Raw genomic sequence first — 14,284 nt, 5'->3', positions numbered from 1 at the left:
GGGGGGTGTCAAAGCCAGGAGGCCTCAAGATGGAGCAGGCATCTACGCGCTTCAAAATAACCTCAGCCTTCCATCATTCAAGATGGGGTCATTCTGCACCTGCGTTGCCACTACTGACTAGCCAATGACTCCTTCAAGTCGAAAATAGCCAGGAAGGAAAACGTAGGAAACCCGGGGGGTTTTCTACTTTTTCCTTTCCTGTTATTCATGGCCGATGGCTGGGTCATTCTTTTTCTGCTTCGCCACTGCTGCCTACACATGGCTTGTGTTTACATCTCCCCTTGCACTAGTCAGCAGCGGCCATATGCATGTAAGCGTTCTCAAACAGAGCTGTGTGAATGGGCCTGCAGCATACAATACTGTTGTGTTCAGATCTGTATATAACTGTACACAGTACAGAACTGAACGCAGCATATTTTACGCTCGTATGGGATCCGAAGATCTCACTATCACCCAGATTCCAGTAACCACATTCACCTCCGTGGAGTTCTCACTGTGCTCCCAGACTGAGGTACTTTGCTGGGGAAAGCTGCCATTACCCCTCCAGCGTCTCCATACATGCCTATTAACTTCAATTAGTCTCACTGAACTTGCCCCAATGAGCCACGGCCTAGCCACAAATCCAGGTTCACTCGCCAAACACAATGACGTAAAATTTGTTCCCCAGGTTTTTTTTATAGTTTAAAGCCCAACACCAGCATGTTTTTATTTTCGTTTAGAGCGGGGAAGAGTTAGATCCCATCATTTCTTTTATTTTGTTTTAAACAGCACAAGAAAAATGACAGTTTCGGTCAGGTTTTTATTAAAGTGTGTGTCCCCATATAGGAGTTACTTTCTGTCAGTACAGGAAGTGATGAGAAATCTCTTCAATGACACTGTGATAAAACAACCCAAGCATGTTTTTAGTGGAGTAGGAAAGAGTTACAACTTTAGAACTTCTGTCGGGCTTCTATTGTAGTTGGTGCCATTCTGTCACAGTGAGGACAGCTCCCTTTATTTCTTGCACAGGGACAGGAAGTGAAATTTCCCAGGGGGGCATAGACAGGAATTTTATTTCTTATTATAAACAATATATATTTGGGTAACACTTTAAACACCACGGGGAAAGTGAAAACTGCAAAGCGTTTTTTTTAACCACGCCCCGTGTTCCGCGTCCAATCACCTCCTCTGTGCTGTCCAACCAACCTATAAAAAGAGACGACTAGCCAGAGGATGGCTGGTCAGCGACGCAGCGTCTGATTGGACACAGCACATGCCGATCACTTGTGAACGCAGCTTCCAGTAAGGAAGTGAAAAGGAACTTCAGCGATTATTGACATTTGTAATGCCCAATGAGATGTCCAGGTCCGGCTCTGACCAGCAATCCCTTGGCAGGGGTCCGTGTTGCTCGGTGACGCTACTCTAAACCCGCCTCTCCCTCCAGCAGCCCAATCATTGGTGGCCTGTAGGAAAAACCTTGCCGCCCTTCTGTCACTAGGAGCCCCGCCTCCTCTTCGGTTGCCGGTCTGTGATTGGACGGGTTGTGTGTTGGAAACGTCAGAGCGCCGCTGTTTCCCTCCGCTCTGCTCCGGGCGGCTGAAGCAGCATGGCGGCCGGGAGAGAGAGCCTGTCCCACCGCTGGATCCGTGGAGTGGGGCTGCTCTACCTGTGTATCCGGGGGCCGCGGCTCTATAGAGTCTACCGGCTCAATCATGGCCGAGGCCGGGCCCGGGTGGAGGGCGAGACCGAGCCTTCCTGGGTGAGAGGACGGGGCATTGTCCTGGGGGGTCAGTGGGTGCCATGTGTTGGCGGAGGGGCGGGAGACTGCGCACATGCACCAGTATTATTAATATGTGTATATATACTGTATATTCTACACATGCACCCATGCACCACTCTACAGGAAGTGAGGACTGAAGAGATTGCCAATAGCAACCAGCCACAGTTTTCCTTTTGTGGAAGTGCAAACAAGTGTTCTGATTGGTTGCTATAGGCAACAGCTCTAGTCTCATCCTCTCCTTGTGTTTATAGATCAGCCCCATGATGTATGTGAAACACTTCATATCCGTATACTGAAATAGGGACCCATGGTACAAGCAGAGGTGCTAGACCTTCTATTATGAGGACCATGCAGGGGGCAGATGCCACCCAAGGCAACCATTTTGCCCCCCTGCTAGGACACAAGTGGCTGAGCTGCACGGGGTGATTGGTTGTTATGGTGCAGGAGATAAACGCACACAGGGCAATTGTGCGCAGTGGTCAATCAGGAAGTTCATAAGCTACCCCCTCCGTACCTCATTAGTCACTAGGACGCTGTGCAGCTCGGTTGTCTGCGTCCTAGAAAGCAATGAAGCTGTGCTGCCTGTGCAGGGTGATCATTTGGTTTACATGTTGCCACGGCAACATAAGTGCCGTTAATCCTATGCATGCTTACCCAGCACGCTAGCAGGAATCATTTGGCTTATATGGTGTCTTTACTGTGGCAACGTGTCCACCAAATGAGTTTTGCTAGCGTGCGCATGCATAGGATTGGCACAGCCAGGTCAGGATATGCCCCTACCCAGCTGGCGGTACGAGGGAGATGAGCAACTCGGAAAGATAAGGTAAGCCTGCATGGAAACGTAAATATTAGGCATGCGCCGACATTTCAGCTGCCGAAATGTTTTGCCTAAAAATGGCACTATAAGCAGAATGCTGTTAGTACCAAAAAAAGGCCGAAAATGCGGTGCAACCCCAGCTTCTCTCCTCCCCGCTGGCCACCAGCTACAAGCTTCAGTCTTTGTCCCCTCCGATCACTGCTGCTCTCCCCTGCCTGTGTGGGCATAGGCAGCGGGGATTGGAGGGGACACAGCTGCCGGCACACAGCGGAGAGGAGAGAAGCTGTCAGGAAGCCAAGCGAGGATGAGAGCTTGGTTCCGCTGACAGGCGGAAGGAGATGGAGCAGTCAGGATGGAGAGCAGAGCACAAACACTGATCGGTATTGATCGCTCAGTGGTTTTTAAATAACTGAGGCCACAGTGATTACCATGTCCCCAGTTACAAATGAACAGGAAGCGCTTTATATCACTTCCTGTCCGTTTATGAATGGGGACATAGTAAATATCTATATAGATAGATCTATCTATCTATCCTCACTTTATGAGTGAACAGGAAGCAGTTCGGTACAGAGAGTTGACTTTATACACAAATCGGGGTCTAAGTCACACCTTTCAATGTCCCCCCTCCGACCAATAAGTTAAGGACCGTTCATTGTTGTGGTTTGTATACGCTTTAACAACCTGCACTTTCTGTTTCCATCAGGAATCATTCTATCAGCCCAAAGCACTGGAGAAGCATACAGATAGCATCTTGGCTTGGGTGAGTTGTGTTGTACACATAAAGGGACACTATAAGGGCTCATGCGTATGGCTGTAAAAAAATGTTTTATTATCAGTACAGTTTTTTTTTTTTTCTGAATGCCGGTGTTTTGCTTTCTATGAGTCAATGCACACAGTGCGTAAGGATCAGTAACCTTGCACTATGTCCAAATCGGTTAAATGAAAGCAGAAGAAAGCTAGAACTTCATAGTGTCCTTCGTTGCTAGGATGCAGGTGGCTCCGAGTTGCCTAGTGTCCTTCATTGCTAGAATGCAGGTGGCTCCGAGTTGCCTAGTGTCCTTCATTGCTAGGATGCAGATAGCTCTAGCCGCCTGGTGCCCATTGTTGCTAGGATGCAGGTGGCTCCGAGTTGCCTAGTGTCCTTCATTGCTAGGATGCAGATAGCTCTAGCCGCCTGGTGCCCATTGTTGCTAGGATGCAGGTGCCATGAGCCATCAAATGTCCTTCCTCTAGAAGCTAGTGTCCTTCGTTGCTAGGATGCAGGGGACTAGAGATGTCTAGTCTCCTTCTCTAGTCCCCTGTATCTGTAAGCCGGCAAGTATCTAGAAGTATGTGTGTGTAGATTGTCATAAGTAAACATTTCTAAAGGTGTGTTTTGTTGTTATTTTAAAGATATGAGTAAAGGTCCGCTATAGGCAATCTTCAGGCCTAAATAAGCCTTTAACAAGTGTTTAAAAAAAAAAAGGAAAAAGCTTTGGCAGTGAAAGGGTTAAACATATTTTGGGGGCATTTTTAACACTTTTTCTTCTCCCTCTCTGTTCCAGGTGTCCGTCCTTTGGACCATTTCCTACTACTCCTCCCCACTTGCTGCCTTTTACATGTACAGAAAAGGTAAGGCCAATCAGGGGTTGGATTTTATGTTCTCATCTCGGTGAGGAAATATTTAGAAGCATGTGAAGGGTAACACCCCCTTCTACTTTTATATGGTTTGACCAAAAACAAATCACACAGTGTGCGCAGCATTGATTGGAAACCGCATAGCTTGTTTGCTGACGATTTTCTGTTTGTTGTAGGACATATGACCGTCACCAGGCTGGTACTCCTAGGACAGTACGGCATGACGCTGCTTTTCCTGCTGGCGGGGGTGGCATGTCTGAGAGGTGAGTTGCTTTATAGAAGAACACTCTGTGTATGGTACAGTAAGGTATGGGACCTGGGCAGGCGGATTTCCTTCTTCCTTAGGTCAGCTGTGACAATCCCAAGCTTTGCTTTCTGAGCTACAGTTAGAATTTTCCATATGTAGCTGTGAGGAAGCCACAGGAAGGCAAGTACCAGAGCATTTCGGGCTCAGACCTTCTAGTGGTTTCTCCATTGCAATATATTTTGGAGGTTTGACCCGTGACAACAAAAGCTCAGTTGGAAAGGTCAGGTCTTTCTAGTAAAAGTCATGAGAAGTGTGGATCTCCCCTGGAGCTGGAAAGACCTACAGGGTTATTCACAGAAGGGTGAAGACAGTTTGGAGAAGACAGGAGAAGGGAACAATCTAGGACAACGTAGCTGAAGTGGAAAGTGAGCTGAATTGGAGAATTTTTCCTAATCAGCTATGTTGTCCTAGATTGTTCACTTCTCCGGCCTTCTCCAAACTCTTCACCCTTTTGTGAATAGCCCTGTCAGTTGTAGATAGAACCCTGCACCACCCCCAACTAAAGTTTGATTGAATGGTCTGTAAACCAATTATCCATTTTGTTCTGGCCTTTTGTCTTTCAGTTGTCTGTGTGAGGTTTGGGCGATTGTTATCCGTTAAAAAATATATATCCATCTCTCTTTTCTTTGCAGGTTTGGGCAGATGGACCAACCCTCAATATATTCAGTTCATAAGCATCTTACAGAGCAGCAGAATGGATAACTGTCCAGAAAACAAGGTGATTCCCTATTTTTACTGAAGGCAGTAGATGCAAATATGATTCTTTTATCTTACTGCAGTTTTACTGAAATCTAAATGGCTATCACACACTATGTGTGTGTATGTATGTGTATATAGTATAGATATATACTAGGGATGCACCGATACTAGTATCGATATCGGTGCCGATTCCGAGTATTTGGGCAAGTACTCGCCCAAATGCTCCGATGCCTAGCACGAGTACTTCTGGTATCAGGAAGCTGGGCAGCGCGTCATTACACGCTGCCCGGTTTCGCGATTGACCGGAAGCTGGCCTCGTGAGGTAAGGTTACCTTAGTATGTGTAGCCTGTCATCCCCCGGGGCCTCTCCAGCGAGAATGTGGCCTTCGTCCGGTACCCAGCCCGAGCCGTCCAATCAGGAAGCCGGGCACCGTCTAATGACGCGACGCACTGCTTTCTGATCGGCAATCGAAGCTGGCTTCATGCTCCCTAGTCATCTCATGACGAGAGCATGGAGCCGGCCTCCCGGCCAATCAGAAAGCAGGGCGTTGCGTCATTACACAGCGCCCGGCTTCCTGATTGGCCGGCTAGACTGGGTACCGGGCGAAGGCCCTGGGGGATGACAGGCTGCACATACTAAGGTAAGAGGGGACTTTTTTGTTAATCGGGAAGCCGGGTGGCGAGTCATTACACGCCACCTGGCTTCCTGAATGGGACTTCCGTTACTCAGTAATTGGTATCGGCGAGTAGCGAAAAAAAATTATCGGTAACAAAATACCGGTATCGGTGCATCCCTAATAAATATCACACACACACACACACACACACACACACACACACACACACACACACACACACACACACAGGAGCAGCCCCACTGCAAGGGAAAACCTTTAATTTCCCTGGAGTTGGCCACAACTGATAGGCTGCAGTCACTGTCTGGCTGAATATTTTCTCTGGGCTCCTTTAACAAAAGTGGAGTATGAAGTATTTGAGCGGTGTATGGCCAACCCGATACATCTGTGAGTAGGACTGCTTCTGTATGTGTGGTATATATACACCGCAAGTATTTACCCTAATGATTGACCATCACAAGACACAGAGGCGCTCTGATTGGAGCTGTATATTTTGCCTGTGGTCTACATTGTCTAATGACAGCTCCATCACAGGCATTGAATTGGCTTACTGGCGGCCTATGTGTGTTTTCTGCAACGCACTATAAACGGCACTTTAAAAATTTGAGTCCACCTACATGCTGTTTTTGTTCTTCTAATTTACAATGATGCAGTAGGAGGGTGGTTGAGCAGGCGGGCTGGTATGTATTTCAAACATGTCTTTTTATCCCAAGAGAAAAAAGCACAAAGTCATAGAGTATTCATTTTGTATTGTGGCCAATACATGTAAGAGCTTCCATTAAAAAGTCTCGGGTTTGTTTGCACTCTTTTTATATTATAGTAAGATGTTTTTCCCAGGTATGAATTTTGCTCTGAAGAGCACTTGCAACTGTGTGTATGTTCCAGGAGCTGATGTGACCCTAACCTGGCATTGTTCCTGTCTCATTCACAGAAGCTGCTCTCCAATTACAACTTTGACTTTCGCAGTTGGCCAGTGGATTTCCGATGGGATGAAACAAGCGGGTAGGATATTAGGAAGCCTTGTAGACGGAAGTATTTTTAGGAAGTAAGCTGTATAAGTATTATGGGAGACTGCTATTGGATAATTATAGTGACGGTTATCGGCATTTTGTGTTGATCCATATATATTCACATATTTTCATATTTATCTCAAACCTTTAGCGCTGTGACAACACTTTACATTTTGTGGATGAGCTATATACTGTGGGCAAAAGAAGATAATCCTGTAGAATCTGGTAGTGATTCTGAAAAAAGACAAGACATTTGTTTGGTTCCTTCAAGGGAAAACTATAGTCGAGGGTAAGCAACCTCGGCACTCTAGCTAGTGTGAACCTACAAGTCCTATGCGGCATTGCAAGACCTAAAACCACAGGCGTGACTCCCAGAGGCATGATGGGATTCCTAGAGTCCCAGGATTGGGTACCTCTGCTATAGTCTTCTATTTTTTACAATTCATTTTCATGTGTAAGAAAGGACTTTTGTCTTTTAATTCTGTTATCCTTCTCTGCCTGTCTGCAGCAAAGATGAGAAGACCGAAAAGTCCTCAGGTGGGGTATCATTGCTTAAACCAGAGCCGCGAACACGGGGAGCCACTGACAGAATGTTACAGCAGGTGCCGAAGCTCCCATGTCAGATAATCAGGTAATGTATTTGTCCTCTGCTGTGAATAGTGCACGCCTGCACATGTCCATATCTATCTATCAGAGACAGCAGAGATTTTTAGTTTACGTTAGAGCTTGGTTAAGCTGAATTGAGATTGAATGCTGCTGCTTTGTTTTGTAGCTATATCGTAGCTCACTCATTCGGCAGAAGGATGCTGTACCCCGGCTCTGTGTACCTCTTACAGAAGGCTCTCATGCCCATGTTATTGCAGGGTCAGGCTCGTCTGGTGGAAGAGGTGAGACTGCGTAATGCGTCTGTCCTTTTAGTTTCCTCTACGCCATAAGCTCTCTGATTGTATTACCAATGCTGCTCTACCAGTTCATCTAGGCCTATATTGTTCTGTGTCTCCAATCACAGAATCATGGGAAGCGAGCCAAGCTACTGGCATGTGACGGCAATGAAATAGACACCATATTTGTAGACCACAGAAGCTCCGGGGGCAGCAACGGGTCAAAGCTGGTAAGAGCAACATCCAGAGACAGTTTAACCATTTAATATGGTTCCCTGTGTCTTGACATTTAGTAAGTTCACCATGATGACCTCGTCTGTACTGTATTTGCTGACTTTTTAGTTATTGACAATTACCTTTCATATCCCTATTCCCATATTTCTTTACTCTACATGTGCCTTTGTCCATTTTTATTTTGGTTTTTTTACACCCTTTGTGTGCCAATTGTTAATCTGTCAATCAGCAAATGAGCTGCTTAGGTCTCCTTATTTGATTGCACAATCCAATATACCATAATTCATTTTATATAAACTTTAGGAGATGAGTGGTGAATTGTGGACTTCTCTTTTTTTTTAATTTTAACAGAGTTAAAGCTGAACGCATAGAAAGACATCCTTAGAGTTGTAAAGTTCCATCATATTCTCTCCTGTTATAACATCAGTTGTGTAGTAGGAATACATACTAGACCTGTTTTCTGATAATACAATCAAAGCTTACTTGAAAAAAATCCCTTTTATGTAGTGAGTGCCGCCTTCTGTCTGCCCATCACTTCCATCAACTTCCTGATTTCCCAGTGTGCTTTGCGTCTCTTTCCCTGCTGCTTGATGTGAGCCAATCTCCATTTCTCAAGCCTAAATATCCCATCATGCATTGTTTTCAGCAAGAAGTACTGATGTTACATTGTGGGAAGTTCAGACGTTGAGTTGTAATTTAAAAGGCAGGCTTTAGCGTGGTGACGCAAGGAAGTACATATTCATAGGGCTGAGTGAAATTGTGCCACTGCATTGAGGAAATACGTTACATACACAATAGATCCTATGGGCATCTTCCATAAGTACATTTACAAACTTCGAGGTTGATACAGTTATTAGGAGGGGCATAGCATTTATGTAAATCTAGAAATACATTATTGATGCTTGTAGTGTTAATGTGATGTAGTGGTATTGCCTGTTTGTGCCTTGTCTTTTTCCAGCTTGCCTTCGGTTCTCGTGATGACTGAGGGAGTGGAGGAGAGGAGGGTCTTTTAAGCAGATTAAGTGACGTGTTTCCTGTGTGTGGGGGAGGAGATTCCATCTCGTGATGCTGTCCTGGAAGACTAATGGAAATAGAGTTACCGGTAAGTCCTAACTCTGAATTTTTTTTAGGTTTTGACTACAGATACCCTTTACTGCCTTTTTTCTGTAAAAAAAATAATAATAATTACGCATGCCCTCTGGCACAGGTCACATGATGAAATGGCAAGGTTGTGTAATTGCAGTCTGATAGGGTTTAGCAAGGTGACAGGCAGAACCTCAATTCTGGCTCAGTCTGGTCCAATGTGAACACTACACCCCAGAGTAGGATGCACCCTGCGTGTACTAAAGACAATTTTAAGAATCTGAAAATTACTTGCAGACATTTCCATCTTCTGGCACTTCAGCTATTATATATTGATAGTATTTGCAGGCAACCCATGTGACTTTAAGCACATATTTTACCATCTGTTTTATACTGGGCCAGGACCGGGGATGATCTATTATGGCACTGTGAGGTTGGAAGCCTGTATTATGTTTGCCCTACTTATTGTATATCCTAATGTATTCTTGTTTCAGTGTAATTGGCTTTCCTAAAACCACATGTTTTCTTTATTAAACGCTATTTAACCCTTTGCTTTCTCCCAGGTTATTTGCTGTGAGGGAAATGCTGGTTTCTATGAGGTTGGCTGCGTCTCCACTCCCCTGGAAGGTTAGAGAACTCATTATAGCAGTGCAGACACATTCTGTTTGTTGTGTTTATGTTTTAAAGCTGGAAAGGTTTCCTAACTGGAAGTATAGTAGTTTCAGACCTGCTATGGACAAAATGAGCTGGTGAATTCGCATTCACCAGGTTCCTTTCTCTTGAAGTCCAACTGCAACCTCTCCAGGCACCTGTTCCGACGGCATTCTCCTGTGAGCTCAGGTTGGCTTGGTGATGCACCCCTGAGGGGGCAGCCTTGATGACAGAGCTCATAGGAAGTAGGCTGGATTCAACAATAGGAAAGTCGCTGGTTTGCACGCAGAGCAGTGATAGGTTGAGTATTAAAGAGGGAGCTGCTTGCTTGAATGGTGCAGTGCAACTCATTTTTAAATAAATGTTTCCTCAAGTGTAGTTTAAAGTAGAAGTGTACCCACATGTTTTTCATAGTTTGGGACAGCGAGGGCAGAACAGTCAGTGCCTCTTTCTGGCCTTAATTGTTGAACAGGAAATGTGTTTGTGCAGCGCTGGACCCCAGGGTAAGCAAATAGCAAAAGAAAGTCCAAATTTTAGAGGCAGTTTTTTGCCGACGGGTCCCTGGAGTAGCCCGAAGTGCATTAAAAAGGATGAGAGCACCACAAGACTTGATTGTGTCCAGCAATAATTTGTTTATCAGGGCAAGCAGTTAACAACCAACGGGTTGTGGAAGCTCAGCACTCCCGCTTCTTGAATGCTAATGGTAAATATGCAAACACGCTGGACAATGGCAGTTGTGATATAGCTCAGTCATTATTGTCGCCTGTTTCTATTTTGGGGAGATATTAACTCTCCCTGTTCCAGGTGGCACAAGTAACTGGGAAAATGCTTTGCCAATGAAGACTTCAGCTTGCATATGATGACTGTCATAACAAACAATAGTGATCTGCCCTAGTGATCGCATAATCAGGAAACACTGATTGGTTCCCATTAGTCAGTGGGCACCAGATCTGTCGGAGACATCCGAGATTGAGATCCACCAGCTGCGTAAAGTGTTGGTGGCTCTCAAAGGGAAGGCGTTTGTTAATGTAACCCCGGAACGAGGCTTCATGATGAGCAATGTCAATACAGAGACACGCAGGGAGTGGTAAATGACTCAAAATATGTGCAAAGGTATTTTGCTATATTTTCCCTTTTAAGTAAAAAGAGATACATTAGGAATTAACCTTTAAGGTGGAATGTATGCACTCTTTGTGGGTACTGATGGCATTTTCTTTTACTTTCAGCTGGTTATTCTGTCCTCGGTTGGAATCATCCTGGATTTGCAGGCAGTACAGTAAGTTTGTAATCTAGGCTTGGGGAGTGTTCTATATTTCTGATCCACACGCTGAGTTATCCTACTCCTACATACACTGTGTGGAAGGGTCAAACGCCTTAGATATTATTCTCACCACCACGTATTGGCCAATCAAGGAGCTTATTGTCATAACTATCCAAGACCTTGGATAGTGTTGTTTGGCAGTTGCTCACATGCTGGCCCAGGGCAGTCCCTATTATTTCGTTCCAGTGGGGGGGGGGTGTTTTTGGTGTTGGGTGACGGCAGAAGCCGGATTGCTCTTGTCGGCAGCTCTGACTGGCATCCTGTCCAGTTCACTGCCGTCACTGGTTGCAAGGAGCTTAGCGGGACGCAAGCCAGGGTGTCCCGCTCAACGCTAGGCAACCTCCCACACACTTAATTTAGGGTAATGGTGGGTTCATTGGTTTTCTCTAGATTAGCCCTAGACTAGAGTCTGTGGGACTGATTCACTAAAGAAGTTGCGACTCTTCACTCAATAAATTGAATGAATATTCACTTCCATTATCTTATCATGTGAAAAGGATTTTCTGTTCACTTTGAATACGCAATTACGTGCGGTTGAAATAAGTAGATGGGAATTCGTGTTTTTACATGATTGAAGTACATATTCACTAAATGTATTGAGTGAAGGTTCTCAACTTTAGGGCTCATGCTCGCAGGTGCCAGGGGGCTCATATTGTTAAAGGAGAACTATGAGGTGAGTGCTTTTCACTCACCTCATAGTTCTAGCCGACCTGTGACAATGAGACTGTCACAGGTCGGCTCAGTAGATCGGGAGGTGAGCGAACACATACCGGCGTTCGCTCACCTCTCGATCCTGTCACAGCTCTCTGCCGTGACAGGGGAGGGGCTGGATTCCCCGCTCTCCGATCCGCCAGCGTTGACTGGCGGATCGGACGTGGGAGGGGGCGGGTACAGCTGGCTCTGCCTCTAGATAGGCAGAGCCAGCTGTCACTCACGCAGCTGGGTGGATCCCGGCATAATGGTCAGGATCCGCTTCAACTGTGGGGGTCTCGGTATACGCTAGTTTGTGTCCTCCCGTTACCCTAAGGAGAACTATGGGGAAAAGCCTTAACCCCATTGTTCTCCTTTTTAATTTGGTCATATTTCCTCACCTAGGAGCCATGGGTGCAGCATATTGCCTTCCATAGAAATAAATGGCTGTATGCTGGTATAGGCCAGGCTTGTATAGATACCCTCATTCCTATTTTTTCACAGAAAATAAAAAGGTGAACTATCTCCCAAAACCCTCCTTACCAAACGGCCCCTCGTCCCTATTCGTGCTGCACTTATCAGTAATGTACGCCAGCTTGTATAACAATCCGGGAACATTGAAGTTTTATTATACAGCCCCGGACGCTTTATGATATCATAAAGGTTGCATTGAGAAGTGGTGATTGGTCAGCACAGGCACATGACCGCGCTGACCAATGAGAATTTCTAATTTCTTCTGGGCTGTTGTCATCATTACAGATAAGTGCAAGGGGGGGGGGGGGGGGTTGGGGGGGGAGGTTTTCACCTGGCTGACATTTTTTTTTTTGACCTCACTTGCTGACATTTGTGTTTTTGAAATGTGTCATTTGAGAAGTTTGAAATATTAAAGGGGGTCTTCTCGTTGTACAATAGTTTGTGTGTAACAAATTGTGTGTCTAATTGCTACAAAATCCATTTTGTTCTTAAAAGCTGCCCGTCTGTTTCTGGCCGGCAGCAGCTGCGACTTTCTAAAACTGCCAAAAATTCAAAGGCTGCTTCCTTGCCATATGGCCAACTCAGGGCGTTCTGGACACCGTTTTGTGTGCTGAAAGCTGAACTCCAGGCAAATGGCTAAATCCTGTACACAGATAAAATGCATATATTGGAGTTGTGTTATATACCAAGGGGTTTGTATTTCTGTCTATCCAGTCTTGGGAATTGCACAGCTGTACCACGCAGCACAACCCTGTCTGAGCAAAGTTTTCTCCACTAAAATTATACAGGTCTTTTCCCTCCCCCAGCCTGTTAATGGAAAGTGAAAGGAGCAAAAGGAGATTGATAAGCGCATCTCTCTGCTACTCTGCTCTCTCCTGCTGTCACCATGTTCCCTATTAGAACATGAGCACTGCAACACAACTGACTGGCTCCTTGTGCTGCTTCTCCCACTCCTAGTCTGAGCTACGCTGTATAGGGACTGCAAAAGTATGATACCGAGTCAAATTCAGACACTTGCACTGCTTGCAATTAAAAAAATACATTTAAAGGAGAAGTATGGGGTCAGTGTTTTTCCCCATAGTTCTCCCCAGGGTCATGGGAGGACACAAACTAGCGTCCTCCTGTGACCCAAAGCTCAGTAAACCGCTCGCGGTATACTGAGACCGCCGCAGCCTGTGAAGGATCCCAACATTACTGTGGAGCCGTGAGTGACAGTCACGGCTCTCTGCAGGGATAGATCGAGGAGCGAGCGACGGTATGTGTTCGCTCACTTCCCGATCTATTGAGCCGACCTGTGAGAGTTTCATTGTCACAGGTCGGCTAGAACTGTGAGGCTGAGTGATTTTCACTCTCCTCATAGTTCTCCTTTAATGATGTATAACTAAATACAGAGCTGCATTAAGTTGTATCTTTAAGTGCAGTGTTCAGGTCTTCCGAAATCCAACTTCTTGCTTGTCTCCCTACTTTTTCTAGAAAGCTACACAGAGCTGAAACATAAGACACAGGACCTGTGGATGTTGTTTACTTCTAGCTGCAATGCATTCTAAGATTTTTGTTCATGGGTACAAATATGCTTTCTATTACAAACATGAGGTTGCTCAGGTGGTGTTGATGAGTGCAGACCCCGCAGTGTAGCAGTCACTCTGACAAGGTACTTGGTAAGACAAACCTTGGTTTACTAAGGCCAGTGAATGGTGGGGATCTGCAATAAAGCTTGCGATAATTGTGCCATTGTATTTAGTTCAGCTGGAGGCTATTGCTTTTATCTCAGCTAAGTGCATTAACCAGAGGTCTTCTGTCTTCTGCAGGGTGTTCCTTTTCCTCAGAATGAAGCAAACGCAATGGACGTTGTGATCCAATATGCCTTGTATAAACTCGGCTTCAAAATGCAAGACATCATCGTGTACGCCTGGTCTATCGGCGGCTTCACAGGTGTGAGGGGGTGGGCTGTTACTAAAACCTAGGGGGCTGGGGCAACTACACTTTGCTTTCTACGTATGAGCAGCACAGAGGCTCCTTTCTACGTATGAGCAGCACAGAGGCTCCTTTCTACGTATGAGCAGCACAGAGGCTCCTTTCTACGTATGAGCAGCACAGAGGCTCCTT

The 14,284-nt window shown here is 45.7% G+C and overlaps 1 protein-coding gene across 2 annotated transcripts in view; it reads left to right on the top strand.

The window, feature by feature from the left end:
• Positions 1-1,489: 1,489 nt before the first annotated feature.
• The window catches only part of ABHD16A (abhydrolase domain containing 16A), a 21,392-nt gene continuing 8,597 nt past the window's right edge, over positions 1,490-14,284 (top strand). Inside the window, exons 1-12 of one of the 2 annotated variants that reach the window (XM_018560633.1) lie at positions 1,490-1,774; positions 3,280-3,336; positions 4,121-4,187; positions 4,370-4,456; positions 5,133-5,218; positions 6,766-6,836; positions 7,353-7,475; positions 7,617-7,731; positions 7,854-7,955; positions 9,606-9,669; positions 10,920-10,969; positions 13,987-14,110. In XM_018560633.1, coding sequence (XP_018416135.1) covers positions 1,586-1,774; positions 3,280-3,336; positions 4,121-4,187; positions 4,370-4,456; positions 5,133-5,218; positions 6,766-6,836; positions 7,353-7,475; positions 7,617-7,731; positions 7,854-7,955; positions 9,606-9,669; positions 10,920-10,969; positions 13,987-14,110 — 1,135 coding nt within the window. In that variant the 5' untranslated portion in view covers positions 1,490-1,585. The remainder of the gene's footprint in view (positions 1,775-3,279; positions 3,337-4,120; positions 4,188-4,369; positions 4,457-5,132; positions 5,219-6,765; positions 6,837-7,352; positions 7,476-7,616; positions 7,732-7,853; positions 7,956-9,605; positions 9,670-10,919; positions 10,970-13,986; positions 14,111-14,284) is intronic. The other variant, XM_018560634.1, reaches the window with a different exon arrangement.

This window comes from Nanorana parkeri, unplaced genomic scaffold (genome assembly GCF_000935625.1).
Source record: "Nanorana parkeri isolate BGI_ZX_2015 unplaced genomic scaffold, ASM93562v1 scaffold470, whole genome shotgun sequence".
NCBI classification, from domain to species: Eukaryota; Metazoa; Chordata; class Amphibia; order Anura; family Dicroglossidae; genus Nanorana; species Nanorana parkeri.
The sequence above is the reverse complement of the archived record's forward strand: the minus strand, read 5'-3'. Positions and strand labels throughout refer to the sequence as shown.